Below are 20,515 nucleotides of genomic sequence, written 5' to 3' on the forward strand. Positions count from 1 at the left end.
AAATTTCTCCTAAAAAATAGAGGTCTGCTGAAACAGGATAAACACTAGGGGGCTAAAACGTAGTTTACTTGCAGACGACTTCCCCATTCGTCTCTTCACTCTCCACCGGTAAAATCCATCGAATTTCTTCATTGATCCTCTCTCTCTCTCTCTCTCTCTCTCTCTCTCTCTCTCTTTTATCAATTCAATCAATTTCATTTGTGGGTTTTTGTTGGATCGGATAGGATTATGCAGTTAGCCGTTTTCGCAAGCTTTTTAAAGCCGCAATCCCAAGTTTCAATCTTTCCGAGGATTTGAAATCTGCAAAACTAAAAAAATCCCAAAAATTTGCCATAGTAATCGGATCATAGCGTATCGATCCTCAAGGAAGCACAGAAACTGTAAGCTTTGAATCCTCTTGCTTTATGTTTTGTGTACTTTTTTCTTGGTGATTAACTTTTGAATTTGAGCAAAAACAAAATTTTTTGGATCCGAAATTTGAGCATTTGCTTTGAGGAATTTAGAGTTCAATATGGGAAAGTTGAAAATTTTTGTTGTCATTTGCTTATCCATTTACTCATTTCAAGAGTTTAGCTAATTGGGTTTCAGAAAGTGCAGGTATTGATCTTGGATTCCAGATTCGGCCCCGTTCCGCTAAGGGAAATGTACTTATTTTTTGAATTAAAGGTGATGTATTGTAAAAAAAATGACATGTCTGGTAAATCATTTATTTTTTGAATTAAAGGCGATGTATTGTAAGAAAACGACATGTCTTGTAAAACGGAAAATAAGTACTCAAAAAATAAGAACCTTAGCAGAACGAGGCCTTGTGCTTGTGTATGAATGCTCATACGTGTTTATATGTACTCATATGTACATGTATATGTGGCTCCATGGACATTTTTGTTGGATTTTAAGGTTTGGGAATGATTCCTTAGCAATTTCATTTGGGTATTATTCTGACTTCAAGCTTGAATGTTGTCTTTTGTAACATTATATCAATTCCATTTCCTACCAATAGAAACTGTCTCACTAAAAAAATTAAAAACAATTACCTTACAAAGACAACATTCAAGTGATCTAACGTAGTTAAGAATTGAAGGTTTCCTTAACTTTCCGCTTTACGTCTTGTTACCTTTTGTATCAATGATAAACAAGAGGTTTGTTTTTCCACCACATAAGTAAAAAAAATAAAAGAATTTTTGCTGTGTTATCCGGATTGTATTGTATCACCTGTTTTTCCTTTCTGCACATGGCTAAATCGAAGTCCCTGCCTCTCCAAAATGTTGGAAAGAACCAACTTGGTTAAGTCTTTCTTTGATAAAAATCTTCGGGGGAGCGGGTGTTTATTGTTTCACAGATAGCCTCGGGGTGGCAAAATTTATACAGTTTGAGTATATTCAGACTTACTCTACTACAGTAGGAAGCTTTTCTCATAACTTTGGGGTGGCAGTCGCCCCACCAGCCACCCCTTGGGTCCATCCCTGTGTGGAGTTCCTTTGTGAAAGTACAACTATCTTGTTTTTTTTTGAGTTTTACTGCTAGAGATTATTCTGATGCTGTTAGTTGTATCTTGGAACTGCCGATGTGAACTTTTCCACTAGCTTGGCATTAGATTCGTGCTAAGATTTTTTTTGGCTTACTATTATAATACTTTTATTTATAGACTTGAAACATGATTTCTACTTGCAACCCATCAGAAATTTAATTCAGGTCAACCTTATACCATAGGGAAAGAGTGAAGGAACTGATAGTTACTTTTATGTCTCACAGTTCATGCTCAATGGAAAAGTCGAGCTGCTAAATTATCAAGGATTCAAAAACTATCATTGTATCATCTACAATGGCTGAAAACCGAAATGGTTCCAATGGCAAGGCCTCCGGAGGAGCCAGTGTCTACAGTATCAATCTGAGTACCTTTGGGAAGCGGTTGAAAATGCTTTATTCCCACTGGAAGGAACACAATGATGATCTATGGGGTGCTTCTGAAGTTCTTGCAATTGCAACGCCTCCACCATCCGAAGACTTGCGGTATTTGAAATCATCAGCTCTGAATGTATGGTTGGTTGGTTACGAGTTCCCTGATACAATTATGGTTTTCATGAAGAAGCAGATCCATTTCTTGTGTAGCCAGAAGAAGGCCTCTTTACTTGAAGTTGTGAAGAAGTCTGCTAAGGAGGTTATGGATGCAGAAGTTGTGGTGCATGTGAAGACCAAAAGCGACGATGGAACTGCATTAATGGAAACCATATTCAAAGCCGTGCGTGCTCAGTCAAAGTCGGATGGTCATGATACTCCTGTGGTTGGATATATTGCACGAGAGGTCCCCGAAGGGAACCTGTTGGAGACATGGGCTGAAAAATTAAAGAATTCAGATTTTCAACTCAGCGACATTACCAATGGGTTTTCGGACCTATTTGCAGTGAAGGATAGTGATGAGATAACTAACGTGAAGAAAGCTGCATACTTAACTTCGTCAGTGATGAAGCACTTTGTGGTGCCGAAGCTTGAAAAAGTCATCGATGAGGAGAAGAAGATCTCCCATTCTTCCCTTATGGATGACACAGAAAAGGTCATACTTGAACCTGCAAAGGTTAAAGTGAAGCTCAAGGCAGACAATATCGATATATGTTACCCTCCAATTTTTCAAAGCGGAGGAGGGTTTGACCTCAAACCAAGTGCATCTAGCAACGATGAGAACCTTTACTATGATTCTACTAGCGTGATCATATGTGCTATTGGGTCCCGTTACAACAGCTACTGCTCCAACGTTGCGCGAACATTCTTAATTGATGCCAATGCTGTCCAAAGCAAGGCGTATGAGGTTCTCCTTAAGGCTCATGATGCAGCTATTGGTGCATTGAAACCAGGGAATAAAGCTGCCGCTGCATACCAAGCCGCCGTATCAGTAGTTGAGAAGGATGCTCCCGAATTTGTAACAAACTTGACGAAATCTGCTGGGACTGGGATTGGCCTTGAGTTCCGCGAGTCAGGGCTTAGTCTTAATGCAAAGAATGATAGGGTGCTTAAACCAGGCATGGTTTTCAATGTATCCCTTGGTTTTCAGAATTTGCAGGCTGAAACCAAGAACCCAAAGACCCAAAATTTCTCTGTTCTGCTCTCCGACACGGTTATTGTCAATGGCACTAGTCCCGAAGTGGTGACTTCTATAAGTTCTAAAGCCGTGAAGGACGTGGCATACTCATTTAACGAGGATGACGAAGAAGAAGAAGAAAAGCCGAAAGTGAGATCTGCAGCTAATGGTTCCAAGGCATCATTGCCATCAAAGGCAACCTTAAGGTCAGTCAACCAGGAGATATCAAAGGAGGAGCAGCGGAGGCAACATCAGGCAGAACTTGCACGTCAGAAGAATGAAGAAACTGCTAGGAGGCTTGCCGGCGGGGGTTCTGGGTCAATGGATAATCGCGGTGGTGTGAGATCATCCGGAGAGTTGATTGCGTACAAAAGCATTAATGATCTACCCCCTCCTAGAGATTTGGCGATTCAAATTGATCAGAAAAGGGAAGCTATATTGTTACCAATTTGTGGAAGCATGGTCCCTTTCCACGTTGCGATGATAAAAAGTGTGTCTAGTCAGCAGGATACCCATAGAAGTTGCTATATTCGAATTATTTTTAATGTACCGGGGACTGCTTTCAATCCGCATGATGCAAACTCCTTGAAATTCCAAAGTTCTATTTACGTTAAGGAAGTGTCGTTCCGATCCAAGGACCCAAGGCACATAAGTGAAGTGGTACAGCTGATAAAAACCCTTCGCCGGCAGGTTACATCAAGGGAGTCTGAGAAAGCTGAGAGAGCAACATTAGTTAGTCAGGAGAAACTTCAAGTTGCTGGGGCCAAATTTAAGCCAATACGGTTGTCTGATCTATGGATCCGTCCTGTGTTTGGTGGTCGCGGAAGGAAGCTCGCTGGCACACTGGAAGCCCACGCTAATGGTTTTAGGTATTCAACTTCTAGGCCTGATGAACGCGTCGATGTCATGTTTGCCAACATAAAACATGCATTTTTCCAACCGGCAGAGAGGGAGATGATTACTCTGCTTCACTTTCATCTCCAAAACCACATAATGGTGGGAAACAAGAAAACAAAGGATGTCCAATTCTATGTTGAGGTGATGGATGTGGTTCAAACACTTGGGGGTGGAAAAAGATCCGCGTATGACCCCGATGAGGTCGAGGAAGAACAGAGAGAGAGGGACAGGAAGAACAAAATCAACATGGACTTCCAAAACTTTGTGAATCGAGTGAACGACCTGTGGGGCCAAACCCAATTCAAATCACTTGACTTGGAGTTTGACCAGCCCTTTAGAGACCTCGGATTCCATGGTGTGCCCCACAAAGCTTCGGCTTTTATTGTCCCAACTTCAAGCTGTCTGGTTGAGCTGATAGAGACGCCATTTGTGGTAATCACTCTGAATGAGATTGAGATAGTTAATCTGGAGAGAGTAGGTCTGGGGCAGAAGAATTTCGACATGACCATTGTTTTCAAGGACTTCAAGCGAGATGTTTTTCGGATTGACTCTATCCCTTCTACCTCTTTAGATGGCATCAAGGAGTGGCTTGACACAACAGACCTCAAATATTATGAAAGCAGGCTAAATCTAAACTGGCGACCCATATTGAAAACTATCACTGACGACCCAGAGAAGTTCATTGAGGATGGTGGGTGGGAATTCTTGAACATGGAGGCTAGTGATTCAGATTCTGACAACTCGCAAGAGTCAGACCATGGATATGAGCCTTCTGATGCACAGTCTGACTCAGGTTCAGAGGAAGAGGACAACGACAGCGCGTCATTGGTGGAGTCTGAGGATGAGGATGAAGAGGAGTCTGAAGAAGTTTCAGAGGAGGATGAAGGGAAAACATGGGAAGAGTTGGAAAGGGAAGCGAGTAAGGCAGACAGAGAGAAAGGGGATGAATCAGACAGCGAGAATGAGAGAAAGCGAAGGCAGATTAAGACTTTTGGAAAGGCTAGGGTGCCCGATAAAAGAATTCCCAGTGGTAGCCTTCCTAAGAGGCCCAAATTCAGGTGAACAGAGAGGACCTGAGACGGATGATAAAAAAAAATAAAAAATAGAAAAAAAGTTAGGAAATGGTAACTGCAACAAGGCTCTTGCCTTTTTTCATAAGTTATGGAGTGGCACCGCGCCAGTAGCTGTGGAAGATACTTGTGTGACCGGATTTGGAACCAGGTCTTTGATCACAAGTCACAACGATATATGAAGAGTACATGGTTCTTTATTGCAGCCTCTTTCAGTCTTGTAAGATAGTTAAGTCTTGTGCTTGGAACATGGTGAGTGCTAAGCTATAGGAAAGAACTTCTTGTGTGTTTCTGGTTATTTCGTTGGCCGTTTAATTTTAATGTGTCAGCTGTCTTTTTGCTCCTGTGATTTACGCGTTGAATGGCTTGATTAGCATCTTCATTGTACTGGGATGGTTAATAGTAGTACTTTGATGAAATAACGAGGATCTTTACAGCATTGGGATTTGCAGCATGGAGAACAAAATTCGAAATGGGCTCCACATAAGATATAATGTAAAAAAGTATGCCATAACACTAAAGATAGGTACACTATTTTTTTACACTACATAAAGGTATGCCATAACACTAAAGATAGGTACACTATCTTTTTACACTACATAATTACACTATATCTTATGTGGAGTCCATTTCGGATCTCAAAAAAATCTAAAAAACTACCGATAAATTTTAAAATATTATTTTATGGGGTCTTGTAAAAAATCAGCTCCAACGGATATCGGTAAGTATCATTTCTAAATTTGTAGTGGCGAAACTGCGCAGTGGAGCAATTTCATCCCTACAAATTAAAAAGTAATACTTGCCGATATCCATTGGAGCTGATCTTTTACAACATTCCATAAAACAATATTTTAAAATTTATGAATATTTTTCTGAATTTTTGTGGGACCTCGAAATAGATCCCACATAAAATATAAAATATAACGTAACTATATAGTGTATCTAACATCTCTCTTGCCATAACACCTCCACTTCCAAAAAGTGGCAAGCTAGCTAGTGACAGCTCACTTGCTTGGTGGAGCATTGGAAGGGCAATGCCATAACACCTCCATGTGCGGATCCAGATTTGTTTGACACGAAAAATTATTGAATACCGCTCGGAGACCGCCACTGTAACACTCCGATTTTTAAAAACAATTAAGACGATAATTTTTTAATATAATAGTAATATTAAGCGGTTTAACATCTAGTGGGCTGCTTATTGTTAAGATTTAAGAAGTATATTTGTTTGTGACAGGTCTATAAAAAAAAATTAGAGTATTTTTCTATATATGTGACTTTGCAGATATTGCCCAACCCTGTTAATAGTATCGTAGCACGAGAGTGAGGCACGAGTTCACACGAGACGAAAAACCGTAAGGTTCAAAGAATAATTCGGAAAGAATTGGATTAAGATCTTGCGGGATTATTCTAGATATCCAATGAAAGTGTTTGATCCAAACAGTTTTTCATAAAAAAGCTTGATAAAAACTATTCTATGTAAAAAATGTTTGGATTAACCACTTCCAGGTTATATTTTGAGTTGATTTCTTGTAGGTACCATTAAAACATGTTTTAAACAAGTTGAACGGTTTGAATTATCAAAATATGACCCGGAAAGTTCCAAACTATGAGATCTGCATTTAAGGTCCTTATTAAAAGCTCATTGTATATATACAGAAATATAAAAATGTATAATTTTCCTTTATTGAGTTTCAAATTTTGATTATTGACTCTTCATTTCTTTTCCTCTCCTTATTCCTCTCAACTCCTCAAAAATTTCAAGAGACTTCCATAGGAACTTAAAAATTATTTATTGATTAACATTAGTCATCCAACGCTTAGCAAAAAAAAAAAAAAAATAGTCATCCAACTTTCAACCTAATAAAAAACAGTCCTGCTACATACACAGCAAATTGTGCACAGATTTTATTGTGGGGCCCACCACGGGTCCCACACAAATCATCCGAGCCGTTCATTAAATGTAAAACATTTTTTCAAGGATCTCCGGAAAAAAAAAGCTAAATCCAATACCTATAGATGCTTCATCCAACCATCTAACTTTTCATTAAGATTTTCGGATAATGAAAAGTTATATGAATAGATCGAGCATCTATATGTATCGGATTGAGATTATTTTTTACAGGGACCTTTGAAAAAATGTTTTACATTTAATGAACGGCTCGGATGATTTGTGTGGGACCTGTGGTGGGCTCCACAATGAAACCTGTGCACAATCTGTATGTGTGTGTAGAATTTCTGAATAAAAAAACATAACCAAAAATATTCTCTTTCATAAGGTGTTCAACTGACACCAACATAAAATTTTACTTATGATATACTAGTAATATTCTTTTGTTTCACTAATGGAGTCAATAATATTGCGAGTCTAGTGCAGTTTGGATAGAAACCAAACACGTACGATTTGATTATGGCGCACCAAAATTCATACCCATCGGGTATCGGTTTGGACTTAGGTAGAGATAAGTACCGTGGGTTTGGGTATGGTAATCGCAAAATTCGGACCAAATCGACCTATTGCCATTCCTATACAGTCTATATCATGGTTCTTTTCTATGTAGCCCTGTGGGCAAGTTTTGGATTATCAAAAAAAATAAATATATATCATGGTTAAGTTATCAGTCTATATGGCGTTGAATTGAAAAAGCTACAATTAACAGGAGTAATTTGTGACAAGGGTCAAATTATAGGGTTTTCTTCGTAATCATCGCCGCATATATCCAATCTCTACGCCTATTTTTTTTTAATCCGGAACCAGCCCAAAATCGACCAGGTACTCCTCTCTCTCTCTCTCTCTCTCGTCGTCTTTATCTCCGTGTGCTGTTTTTAATCACTCAATGAAAGAGTAGTGGGATGTCCGATCCGCACACCAGGAGTGAAATCAATTGAATGTAGTTGCAGTAGTACCTTTCTTTTACGGGCAGCTTCTTCCTAGCAACTTTTTTGGTGGGCCTTGACCAATTGCTTTCTAAGCATCTACCCCGGGCCGGCCCTGGTAGCGATCGTTGGAATGTCTTTGTTTGAGATGGTTGTGGACGTAGTTTAGGGTAATAAATCGTGAAATTGACTTAATGATTTGAAATGGACTTCATAATTTGAATTTCATGACTCATCAACTAGAATTTAGTATAATAAATTCAGCTGAGGATATTTTGTTAGATGTCTACACCAAAGAATAACACATGATTATAACTTTGGGGAGGGAACGCAAATGCCATAGAACCCTTAGTAATGACTATGCTCAAACTATTTTCGTCCTGTAAAACTTTTTCCAAGTATTGTGACTGATCTACTATAAAAACTCTAGTTTCGCAGAATTTCAACTGTCAGGTCTGTGTGCATTCGCAAGTGTGAGCGTGAATGTGAAATCTGTCTTTTGGCAACAACCCATGCTACTAAAATTCTTGACAGAGAGGATTGAGAATGCGAGCGTGGAGGGAGGATTGAGAGCGGGAGGGAACGGTCGTAGTGAAGGTTTATGTGACTAAGGTCCATCCTTGTCTACATTTAAATTGATATTGCTAAATTGCTAATTCTTATAAGATATCTTGTAATGCGGCCAACATGTGAATAGGTTATTTGTTTTTTAAGTTACGTGGGATGAATTAATTATCAATTATAAACTAGGTAGTTCCGAATAGGTGTCTTGTTATGGAAGTTTATGTCATTAGTGAAGATGTATACCAATTGCAAAAAGACGCATTAGAGCAAGTCCACCCATTGGTACCAAAGTCATTTTGCCGAAGCCATTTGTTGACTTGATACAAGGTCCAATGCCAAAAAGAACGATGCTGCCATGCCAGTTTGGTGCTATTTTGGCACCGTCTCAAAGCTAGACCATTGTATTTGACCTCTCACTTTTTCCGATGCAAATAAGTTGGTTTGGATGATGTGGGAGATTTGGTAAGCCAAAGTATTAGCATTAAAGATGGCTTTGCCATTTGTCCCAGCAAAAGATAGCAACGGTGGACTTCGATTTTGCTAAAAACTTGTCAAATTATGGTTTTTGGCACTTCAAATGGGGGCCTGCTCTTAGGAGGCATGTTTACTGTGATGATAGGCAGTTCAAAAAGCTCTAGATGCTACTAGGATCTCTTTTTTGATTTTGCGTGTGTATTCACTTTTTGCGCAAATCTCCATTTTCTTGCTGTTTAATCAAGTATTAGTAATAGTTGCAGTATAAACTACTAAGGAATGATGTCATAAGATGCTAGCACTGTTCATTATTGACTCTCATTCGGCTATGATTTATGTTATGAGATGTTGGATGTTAAGATAACAGACGTGCACCAAATGATTTTAGCTGAATTGAGAGGATTGAAATGGATAAGTAGTGTTGAAAGAAAAGTTGAATTAGAAATGAGACTGTTAGCAAAACAAGCTAGAATTGGTCCCACACACATTGCCTGTTGGCATCCTTGACCATTTGACTGATATGGGAGGAGGAGTCAAGAATTATTTTCATTAGTCTGCGTTGTATTTGATCTGTGTGGAATGTGGCAGATGATAAAGGAATGCCAAGGATAATCTTGGTTGAGGCAATAGGAAAGGCCATGATCTTAGTTGCATGAAGCGGGAGCGGGAGCGGGGGCGGGGGAGCGGATGATCATAGAAGTGTGGGAGCGCCGTCGGGAGCGTATAGGAAAAATTAGTCAAGTTAAATATTTTTATGTATTTAAATATAGTTAAATGTCAAAAAGAAAATATTATTCTACCACTTAAATTGCAAAACATAAAATACTTCAAATTTTAATGTGGTTCCAGCTGTTCTCTATACTTAGTTGCACGAAGCAGGGGTGGGAGCAGGATTGGTGGGAGAGGATTATAGGAGCTCCTCTTTCGAGATGGGGAGCTTTTAGGAGTAATACATGAAAATATGTAATGCAAGTAAATATTATTATGTGTCATTCATGTCAGTTGCAAAGATTGTCTTAGTGACTAAGTAATATTGTGGATATATTAAGTAATTGAGCAAATTTAAGTTAATAATTTTATAATATTGTACCATTACTTTGTCTTTTCTCTTGCTTGGTGTCTTTTATTTTTGTTTCTTTTGGGATTTATATGCCTAAGAGGTTCTATCCTAGTTGGGAGTGGGTTCCTTTTTCAATGGGAGCGAGGTTCCTAGGAAGGAGTGCGGGAGCGAGGTTCCGAGGTGGATTTGCCACCCACATAGGAGGTTCCTGCAACTAAGGCCATGATTCCTCGTCTCAGGAGATGATTTTGAGTTGAATCAATTGAGGTAGCAAATGGGTTATGGGTGTGTACCCAACCCCAAGTGAGTAGACAAATGCCGTGTTGAGTTGAGCTGGTCATATGACTTATATTGATAAAGATGAAGGTAGAGTCAATGCTAACTGCTAAGTATTATGCAGTCAAAGTATGTAAAATAAAGCCCATGAATAGCTAGAAACTTGTTTTTTTTTTTTTTTTTTCTTTCTTTCTTTCTTTGGCATGTGTCCACCTTCAACATGCCAACAGAGTTATTCTGGATTTTGTTTTTGTGGCTCTGTTAGTTACTCCCTCCGTCCCGAAAATTTAGGTCTGTATTCCTTTTTTGGTTGTCCCGTAATTTATGTCCCTTTACGGCTTTCAATGCTCAAAATTTGATAAATTTCCTACATTGCCCTTTACTCTTTGAGGTACGGATGGAAAAGTACCCACTGGTTTAAATTTGTCCAAATTTCAAGCAATGATATTTGCCACCTAGAATTTTGAAAAGAATGACACAATCTGTTTGGGCAATTTTGGAAACTAAAGATCTGTACACTATGATAATAGTGTCTCAATAAAAAGTTGGAATCCCGAAGCGGGACCAACTTTAAGGGACAGAGGGAGTAGTAAGCTTGGAATCAAGCCTCAGAACTATTCAGGAGAGTGTTACACAAGCCTGAATAAACTATTGTTTAAGGTGAGCCTAAGCTTTTTGTGCGTAGGAGAGTTCTTTATGGAAATGGTTTATACGAATCGTGGATATCTTAGAATTCTAGATTATACTTGTACGAGACAATGGCTGCAATGAAATCAATTGCGTAGTTGTAGTCACACTGCAACGAAATCCAAGCAGAATTGGATTCAACTTGGCTTTTACTTATTTGTTATGGTAAATTGTTTGTATTGCTATGCCTTAAGGCTTAAACATATGAGTCCACTTTCCACTAATGTCTTGCGTTTGAATCTTTGAAACTTGTGAACTTGGTTCGTTGGGCGTTGAATATGCGTCCATGTTAAAAGGTTGTGCCAAGAAATATTAATAAGGTCAATTGACATCTCATAGATTCATAAAGGAGAAACGTAAATTTCCTTTTCTCAATTATGTAATCCAACCTTGTTATCTTTCCAATTTAAGAAGGCTAGAAAAGAACCTGCAATCTCTTCCTCATGGAATCCTGGTTTCTCCATTTTGAAAAGTGATTTATGAGACATTAAGTCCGTTGGAACCTCATTGCAGTTGCTATTTTTCGTGTAGTTTGTTTCAGTATGTGTATGTTGTTTACTGAGTTATAAATGATATGATTACTCAAGTTGTCTTAATATTTCCTTGCCCACGTCACTTCAGTTACAAATAAAAAGGTTTGAAGATGGTTGCACAAGGCTTCAGCGTGGACTTGAATAAACCCCTTGTCTTCCAGGTAAATTCCTACTACATGGTGCATTCTATTTTATGACAATGATTGTTATAACCAATCAACAAAATAAAGTAAAAGTGACCAAGAAGTAGAATTTTTTCTTTTTTTGTGTCACCTATCTTTTTCTAACCGCTGGCTTTTCGAATTTGTACCTTTGGGTTATTATGAGCAAATGCTCATAACTGGGGTTGTTACTAATCAGATGCTTATCACTCAACATGTTTTTTGCAAAAGGGTCGCTATGTCGGTCTACTCATCTTCTCTAGAGGCTTGGTTCTTGCATTGCCGTTCCCCATTTGCTGTAAAGAAAAGCTTTCTCTTTTCTTTGGCTTGAACTAGTTTTTGTCCTTTCTTTTTTTCTCCCATTTCTCATCCATGAAGCATGGTTACTTCTAATACCATGTCATGCTAGTAGTTTATCGGATACCTGTATTTCGCATGGTAGTTCCGCATGCATACAAAAATGTTTTCTTTAGTTTTTGCGATACCCCGGAAGTATCTAAGTATATATGCATGCCATACGCCAATCTCATTCGAAATACTCCCTCCGTCCCGGTTTGTTTATCCATTTTTGGAACTCCCACTTATTAAGGGAACACAATGTTTACTATTTAAAGGCTTTGATTTTCCAAGAATGCCCCTAACTTTTTTAGCATTAAATGATGGTGCACGTACTCCAGTGCTTTTTTTTTTTTTTTTAAATAGAGGGCGTTAAGGGAATTTTTACAATTCAATCTCAAATTGGACAAACATTATGGACATGTACAAGTTAAAAAGTAGATATACAAACTGGGACAGAAAGTGTAGTATTCTATGTAACTGCAAAGACGAAGGTAACATGATAAGACCTTTTTCCTATGCCTAGCATGTATGCAGAATTAAGATTTTGGTCTATATTTTCTCTACTGAAAAGAGTGCTTTATATGTTGGATTCTTAATCACCTCCACCATTGAACCATTTCCTATTCTTTTTGTACAATTGTTTCACGTAACCCGTTCCCCTAATTTTATAATAATACATTCTTCATATTTGTACCTTAGCCATACTATTACCCTACTGTTTTTTCGTCTTCCGTCTCCATGCAGCTGTACTGGTGCTTCATAGTTTCTTGCTTTCCCATGGCATCAAATATTTTTTGCCAGGCACGCTAATTTCTCTAGCATAGTTATGTCTGCTTCTAGTGAGGGATTTTAGCCAAAAAGGGGTTTTGAAAATACATAGTTTTCTTAGAGGGATTTGCAATTTGAATGAAGATTCTTGAAGTATGGGTGTGCTATTCCGTAGGTTTGACGTCACACATGCCCATTACATACATAAGATGGGGTTTGATTTAGAATTGTGGTGGTTGAGCTATAAACACTATGATTATTATCTGTGATAGCCATTGGATAATGATATTGAGATTTGTTTCGAATTGCTTTTCTTTGGAAATGTTTCTTTCTTTTCTCTTGGGTGCTTTTGTTTTCTTTTGTTTCAACTATTCCTGTTGTCCATGTCCTCTTTTCAATTCCTAAATTTTGAAACAACTAACATAGAAATCTTTCGCAGGTTGGCCACCTAGGAGAGGATTATCAGGAGTGGGTTCACCAGCCTATTGCTAGCAAGGAAGGCCCTCGGTTTTTCGAAAGTAACTTTTGGGAGGTATTACCAATTTGGCATTTCTTTATAAATGTTTACTATTAGTAGGCTGCAATCCAAACTTACAAAGTACCTTCACTTACCAACATAATTTACATGTTTGTGTTAATTTTTTCTTTTGTTCTTCTCTGTCAGTTACGATGTTATTAGTATGGGAAAGTCTAAAAACAATACAAAATTGTGTACAACAAGCCTATGTGGCATTGTTTTGTTGGTACTTGCGTAGATTGATATCATTTTCCGATACCATATGGAGCAAGGCCACATTGGCATGTGTTCCACAATGTTCAAATTGTTGTGTTTGTAATGGCTCTATTCTTATATCTATTTGCTTGACTATAAGTCTTCAGAGTGCATTCCATCACAAAGTAAACATCTGCAGCTAAGATTAACCACAGAAGATACAATCATAGAGAAGGAAGGATTGATAGGAACTAGTAGAACAAACTAGGAAGTTATCTTACCCAATAAAACACTTCAGCTTCACTTGCTTAGAATGAAACACAAGAGTTCCTTTTATGCGCAAAAGGATCCCATGTGATACATGTTGAGGTGCCAACGCAAGAAAAGGAGACAAAAGTGGAAAAGATGAATGGTACAACCCTACTGATATGGTTATATGGGCAACCACTAACAATATAAAAAAACTACACTACCCAAATGTAAATGGTAAAAGACAATAATATTAAAACTACCTACTTCACAACCCCTTCAAACTCATGATTGTAACGCAAGTAGCATTGATAGTTTGCCAAGCAAGAAACGAAAGCAAGCAACAATGTGAGTCTTAGTGAATAAATCAGTCAATTGCAGCAAAGACCAAACTGGAAATGGTGGTGGCATGCTCTTTGAATTTAGGAGGCACATTTACATATCTCTACATACTTGTGCCCACTACAAAATTCTTTACAACACTTGAAGTAGTAAGAGTATTTGTCTCCAATCAATAGAATGGCGACTTCATGCATTTTGTCGTAAGACATGAAGGTAGAGAAAAAATGATACTATTCCACTGGAAATAGTAGGAAAAATAAGAATTTGGATCTTTTAGTGGGGAGGAATAGTGCGTGAATGGCGGTTCTCAGACGAGGGAATCGTTTCTCTCTAAAAACGAGAGGCTAGAATGCTTCTATTGATAGAGCTTTCATTTGTATCATACCGCCTTACAGCAGTAGTAGGGGCGTTAAGACCGGATGACCCCGTATTGTTATCCTAACTTGCCTTTTCTGAGACAAGGGCTATATGGTGGTTTATGGGTCGTCGATTTTTGGGTCATATGAATCAGATCTGGGTTGGGTGTGAGTATAAACTGTCGAACCGCTTTTCCACCATCTCTCTTAAAACTAATTGGTAGTAGGAAGGGTTTCAATTAAGTCTTTTATGGCATTCGACATCGCATCCGCAAGTCTGTTTTTAGAGCAGTCGCAGGGAGTGGCATTGTGTAACCAATCCATGGGGGCACTCCGGGCCCAACAATTCCTCTCTCACGATGATGCTCCCGCGACTCGAACCCATGACTTCCTGGCTCTGATATTACTTTTCAAACCACTTTTCTACCATCTCTCCTAAAACCAATTGGTAGTAGGAAGGGTTTCAATTAAGTCTTTCATGGCATTCGACATCGCACCCGTTAGTCTGTTTTTAGAGCGGTCGCAGGGAGTGGCATTGTGTAACCAAATCCATGGGGGCACTCCGGGCCCAACATAAACTTTAGCAAGAAACCGTAATCTGAGTAGAACAACACCAGATGACGATGTGCTAAACTTGAGAGACCACGGCGAGAGTTAAGGAAGGTCTAGCGAGTCTCGGTGAGGATGGAAGACATCAAAAAGTGGTAAACAAAGTTTGTTGTCTTTGTTGGGGGTCAGATTTGTGTTGATGGAGGAGAAATGAGATTTGCTTGAGGTCAGAGGACGCTTGCCAGAGGTCAAGGAGGGTTTGTGGGCAGTCGTAGGAGTAGTACTTTGGTCATTTGAGGTTGCTGGAGGTTGGAGATGCTGATTGGGCAATTGCAAATACTGCGAGAGAGAAATTTAGATCTACCGAGTATGAGAGATCAAAGAAAGAGTGAGAGAGAGAAGAGCGATGGTTGTTAGAGAGTTCTTCTGTGGAGATATGACAGCGGCGGCTAGTGCGACTAGCTTATTCCAATCTGCTCTGATACCATGTGAGAGTGCAAGTATATAGGTTATTGAAAAGATGAATAAAAGAGTAAACCCTCGTGATATGTTTGCATAGGGGAAACTTTGACAATAACAAAAAGCCTAAACTACCCAAAAGTAAATGACATATGACAATGATATTAAAACTAACTATGTTCACAACTCACATCTGTTTCATGCCCTCATTATTACAACTTTATACTAAGCACCCCTTTAAATCACATGTCTTGATGCTTAAAAATGCACTTTTAGTATGGCACACATTACACAATACCATGTTAAGACGAATTTCTTTAAGTACAAACATACTTTAAGTGCAATTATTCTTAATTCTCTTTAATTTGACACCAACAAATTTTGCTTGGTACAGTCTTTGACCAAAAATAAGTGGTGGTATATACCTCTCGTCTGGCTGCCAGTTGTTTGTTGGTCCATCTCCAAGTCTGTTCGGATGGGCCATAACTTTCCTCAAATAGGATTAATAGTGTGTTGTGGTATTTTCATATGGACATTGATGGAATACACATTGCACCGCTTCCTTTTTCACATCAAAACAAAGAGCTATTGGTTAGTCTCTCTCTCTCTCTCTCTGTGCGTGTGTGCGCGTGCATGCTTTCAGTTTCTTTGTTTCAATTCTCTGTTTTAATAAACGTAAGGAACTTTTCTTTAGGGGAAACACCTTGCATTATCTTCTTCATGGTTGCCATCATAAGCACCCCATGGATGGGCTACGCCTGGTTTTCCCTCCTGCTGCTACAGCTGTTTTATGTTTTCCGGTACTTATCTTTCAACCTCGGTCTTTCCTGTTTTTAGCTTGTCTACGTGGAATCTGTTTTATATGCTTTTATCTTCCTAGTAGTCTGGATATTTAGCTTTCATATGATGACAATAACATTTGAGTTAATCACTTCTTTTGCATTTGAATGCACAGTTTCTAACCAGATTACATAGTTTGTTGCGGTCATGATTATATTACTTTGATGTTCGGTTTTACATAGCTCCCTACTTTACTAGTATGCTACCCTATAAAGCACCGACACTCCTAGAGATTGCCGTATGGTCCGTATCCGTGTCAAACGCACAGGGACATGTTATGGCGGGACAGACGGGGCACATTCATGTTGATTTTTATAAGTTCTGCAAACTTATTCGAAGGTAAAATATTTATAATAGCAATAGTATTGGGCCAAAAGTGATATATAACATATATTTATGTGTGTATAGGCATCGTAGTTGTTAGAATCGCACTATTCACAATTCAATTTGCGAATTATGCAGGAACTATGCAAATCTATAGGTCAATGAGGTATTTATAAAGTCGGTGGTGAATAGTACGATTCACAGTTCTTTTCCAGATTCACCACATAACGATACGAATCTATTCAAGGTTATTCAAAATTGTTGCATTCGACTAATATGAAACCACTTTTGCGGTTTTGCCCTAATTTTTCTTATAGATTATAGAAAAGCAAGAATATAAAATCATACATGGTTAGGTATGGAAAACATTATTCTCATGGAAAATTTATTAATCATTTGTTGACTGGTATTCATTCTAATTCTGAGCATGTTGTTAACCCTTTTTTTCTCATTGATAAACATTATAATCGTCATTCTAAAGATGTTTTTGACTTTTTGTTTGAACAGTAGATGTTTACAATTTAGTAGCACGAAGCGGGAGCGGGGGTGGGAGCGGGTGCAGGTGAGCAGAGCCACCTAGAAGCTCCTAAGGTTGGTAGCCCCTAAGGAGCGTATCTAGATTATATACAAAAAATGTATATACATATCGTTAAATACTTAACCAATGAGGAAAAAGTAACACTTATTGAGAATTTTTTCGATCTTAAAGGGTAATCATCACTAGCCAGAATAAAAAACTTTCTTCCATGAAACTCTAATCATTCAGTCAATCAGTAGATTTCCCATGAAATGGGTTCACTCAGTTCGAAACCTCTACTAAATAAGTAATCAAGGACAAGCAAGGAGAGGAAGACAACCGCTCCTACTTTTAGCCTAGACCCGTCTTTTGATAATGTGAAAGTGCAATTTTTGTGATGTGGCACTTTATGTCAAATGTGAAACTCTTGCTGGAACCTAATTTGTAGTTAGGTACTTCCAATTTGCAAAATTTCTTGATTGATATGATTTTTCATATTCTTATTTCCACAATGGCATAACTCTCTTAGAAGTAAAAGAATAACTTCCTTAACGGCCCGATAAGCTCCCATATGTTTTGGAACTTAGGAGAGAGCTCGAATTGGCGCTCCCAAGATACCTTATACTCATGAGTTAAATATTTTATTCAAGTTTTCATAGTCTACTATAATATGAGGCAATAGATGTGCTCACCTCTTTAAAGTGTTATAAATTTAGTTTGCTACATGGTAATTATACAAGTAGCTCTGAATGTTGTTGAGGGTAATATCCTACACAGATGCGTAATTTAATTTCACAAATCAATCCTATTAATTCTTGTATCATCTAAATCATAGATCGGGGCAGGGCTCAGAGCATCGGAACAACCCATTTATGTTGCCATATAAGCTAGTTTCATACCTACTAGGCTACAAATTTTTGCTGTCTTAAGGCTAATGTTTCATTCTTATAATTCTTTAACAGCTATATGCGCATAACCTTTTTACTATAAAATTTATTTCTTGTTGTGTACAAGTGTCTTTCTTATTAGACCACGTGGTCATCAATTAATGATAGAAAATGTTGATCTAAGGTTAAATTTTTCAGTTTTACAATGTATTTATGATATGTAGGTGCATTGATAAATTTTGCAATATGTTTTGAAATTGGGACCAAATTGTCACGAGTCACGATTCGGAAAAGGGTCAATCCGTTCTTGATTCGGTTTGCGATTTGATAACCTTGATAAGCTTACAATATAAGTCGGAAGATTTGTATGTGTATAGGCATGCACCATAAGTTGATAATGCATTCCATAGGAGTCCAAACCTAAATATTTAGTGGTAGGTTTGCATAACTGAAGAAATTATTTTGAAAATTTGTCATGTCCCATTCGGTGTCGGTGTCCCCATCTTTTGGGAATTGCCGCGTCCGTGTCAACATTTGAATTGGTTGAGTGCATGCAAGGCAGCAAATCGTCATGAGTGTGAACATTAACCTTCAGTACGTGTGTAATATAAACTAAGAGCTTTTCTGGTATAAAGATAATGGTTGAAGGGCATACTAGATTTTAACTATAATAGAAGAACCAAAATCGAAGGTGTGGTGATCTCGTAACTTTCCTTTCGCACACATCTTTGTTTCAAGTCGTCAAGTAGTGAGAGCATTGGGCTGGCCTCAAGCCTCTGGGCTGGTTATTGGGGCGCCTCCTTTTCTGTTGGGCCTCACTGGTACAATTATCCATGCCCCTCCTACTACTTTTAATTGTGCAAAAGAAAAGAAATGGAAAGCAGGCCACAATCTAGTTTTAAAAGTTGTCCATGCATAATGCCCTCTTCTCAGTTATCAGTCGATTTCGGGTTTAGTTTGTGATCAATGTGAGCGAATCATTGGGAATGTGGTGAAAATTGTCAACTTGTTCAAAGATTAGATTTTTGAAGGAACAATACGTTTTGAATCTTATTCGAACAAGCATAAATCCGCACAACTTAGCCTCGGCTGCCTAGCTGAGATTATCGATAATTTTGTTTCTATAGCTTCTGGCTCTCATTTTATCTTTTGCTGTCAGTTTTGGAACTTGCTTAAACTAGTCTCTACTCCTTCGACTACTCCTGCTTTGTTTGGAGGTGGTTTACTGGGTTATGTAATGTATGATGTCACCCATTACTACTTGCACCATGCACAGCCGACAAGTGAAGTACCTCGAAATCTGAAGGTAAAACCCCTGCCTGTATCAACATTTTTGTGCGTGGTACATATCCACACCCATCACTCATTCGCCTTCTAGTGAATGCAGTCCTTAAATAGCCCAATGAAATAAAGCATTATCTGTTCAAATCTAAGGCTGTGTTTGGGTATTGAATTTGTGTCGGGATTTGCAATGGGAAAGTAAAAGTAAAGGGGAGAAAGGAAAATTCAATTTACAAAATCCAGTTCCTTTTCTTTTCCCTCCATTTCTCCATCATATTTTAAGATCCAAAGAGGCCTAGACTTTTCTTTCCAGTTTATGAAAATAGTTTTCTGCATAAAGGGTGGAGTTGTTTAAACCAGCAACACTTGTTGGCACTTTCCCGCTAATGAATTTGTTGGTTGTATTCCTGCAGAAATATCACTTGAATCATCATTTCCGTATCCAGAACCGAGGCTTCGGCATCACTTCCTCATTTTGGGACAAGGTGTTTGGAACACTACCTCAATCAAAAGCAGCAGCAAAGAGTATATAATTTAATTATGCCGAAGCTGTCTTTTTTAAACATTGTTCCTAGTGATTCTTTAAAATGCTGCCTATTGATTCTATTGCATATGATCACAGCAGTATTTCCTAAGTCTAGCATTTCAGGATGGGTGTTGTGTTGTCTCGTTTCCGATGGTAGAGGATTTTTTTATGAAATTAACTTTTGTCTGTTATTTACCTTATTAATTTGGCTGTGTACTTGCTTCCCACCCCCCCCCCCCCCCCCCCAAAAGTAGTTGAGTTCTTTCAAATTTCTCGTATAGTTTTTCGTGGATTAGCATCTCGAGGTTCTTTGATGGGCATAAAAAAATCGTCTTGGTAGCAACCACCAAACAATAGAACAAGGGTTAGCTCTGCAGTTGGTCTACAAGCAAGGTAAGTAGGTCCCTTACTGGCTGGCTCCGGACCGGAAAGACCTAATGGAGTAATCCCTTATCTCGGATCGGAAATGCTTACGGGGCGGGAATCGAAGTGGGGGATCTCTTTTACCGCCTGTTTCTATCTCCTGTCAAGTATGCTCCCCAGACAAGACTACGTACAGGGTAGTACTCTTAGAAAGATAGAATATCACCGCGTGAACATAACATGTTGTTACGAATCTGACTCCCGGGGGATCGACCACTATTCTAAATAGAGTAAGGCGGAGAACTTTTGTTCATTGGAGTGCCGGAGTGTG

The 20,515-nt window shown here is 38.5% G+C and overlaps 2 protein-coding genes across 6 annotated transcripts; both read left to right on the forward strand.

The window, feature by feature from the left end:
• The first annotated feature begins 44 nt into the window (after positions 1-44).
• On the forward strand, positions 45-5,384 carry LOC131312604 (FACT complex subunit SPT16-like). The gene is made up of 2 exons (XM_058340485.1): positions 45-380; positions 1,753-5,384. The coding sequence occupies exon 2, from the start codon at positions 1,823-1,825 to the stop codon at positions 5,030-5,032; it is 3,210 nt and encodes a 1,069-aa protein (XP_058196468.1). The 5' UTR covers positions 45-380; positions 1,753-1,822; the 3' UTR covers positions 5,033-5,384.
• A 2,244-nt stretch (positions 5,385-7,628) lies between these two features.
• LOC131312639 (dihydroceramide fatty acyl 2-hydroxylase FAH1-like) lies at positions 7,629-20,025 on the forward strand. 5 transcript variants are annotated; one of them, XM_058340550.1, is made up of 8 exons: positions 7,646-7,813; positions 8,348-8,529; positions 11,600-11,672; positions 13,219-13,311; positions 15,841-16,037; positions 16,141-16,246; positions 19,174-19,320; positions 19,709-20,025. In XM_058340550.1, exons 3-8 carry the CDS (start codon positions 11,622-11,624, stop codon positions 19,826-19,828), a joined length of 714 nt encoding a protein of 237 aa, XP_058196533.1. In that variant the 5' UTR covers positions 7,646-7,813; positions 8,348-8,529; positions 11,600-11,621; the 3' UTR covers positions 19,829-20,025. The 5 variants fall into 5 exon arrangements, with proteins under 5 accessions (XP_058196526.1, XP_058196533.1, XP_058196552.1 ...); XM_058340569.1 differs by having other exon boundaries at positions 8,348-8,528; positions 11,584-11,672; XM_058340543.1 differs by lacking the exon at positions 8,348-8,529 and having other exon boundaries at positions 7,629-7,813.
• Positions 20,026-20,515: the final 490 nt, after the last annotated feature.

The sequence above is a fragment of the Rhododendron vialii genome, chromosome 2a (genome assembly GCF_030253575.1).
Source record: "Rhododendron vialii isolate Sample 1 chromosome 2a, ASM3025357v1".
Classification (NCBI taxonomy): domain Eukaryota; kingdom Viridiplantae; phylum Streptophyta; class Magnoliopsida; order Ericales; family Ericaceae; genus Rhododendron; species Rhododendron vialii.

Excerpts from the sequence above, each read along its gene's own strand:
- LOC131312604 (XM_058340485.1), top strand. The coding sequence starts at position 1,823 with ATGGCTGAAAACCGAAATGGTTCCAATGGCAAGGCCTCCGGAGGAGCC.
- LOC131312639 (XM_058340543.1), top strand. The coding sequence starts at position 11,622 with ATGGTTGCACAAGGCTTCAGCGTGGACTTGAATAAACCCCTTGTCTTC. Across the intron at positions 16,247-19,173 it reads CAGCTGTTTTATGTTTTCCG|TTTTGGAACTTGCTTAAACT; the intron begins GTACTTATCTTT and ends TTTTGCTGTCAG. Across the intron at positions 19,321-19,708 it reads AAGTACCTCGAAATCTGAAG|AAATATCACTTGAATCATCA; the intron begins GTAAAACCCCTG and ends GTATTCCTGCAG.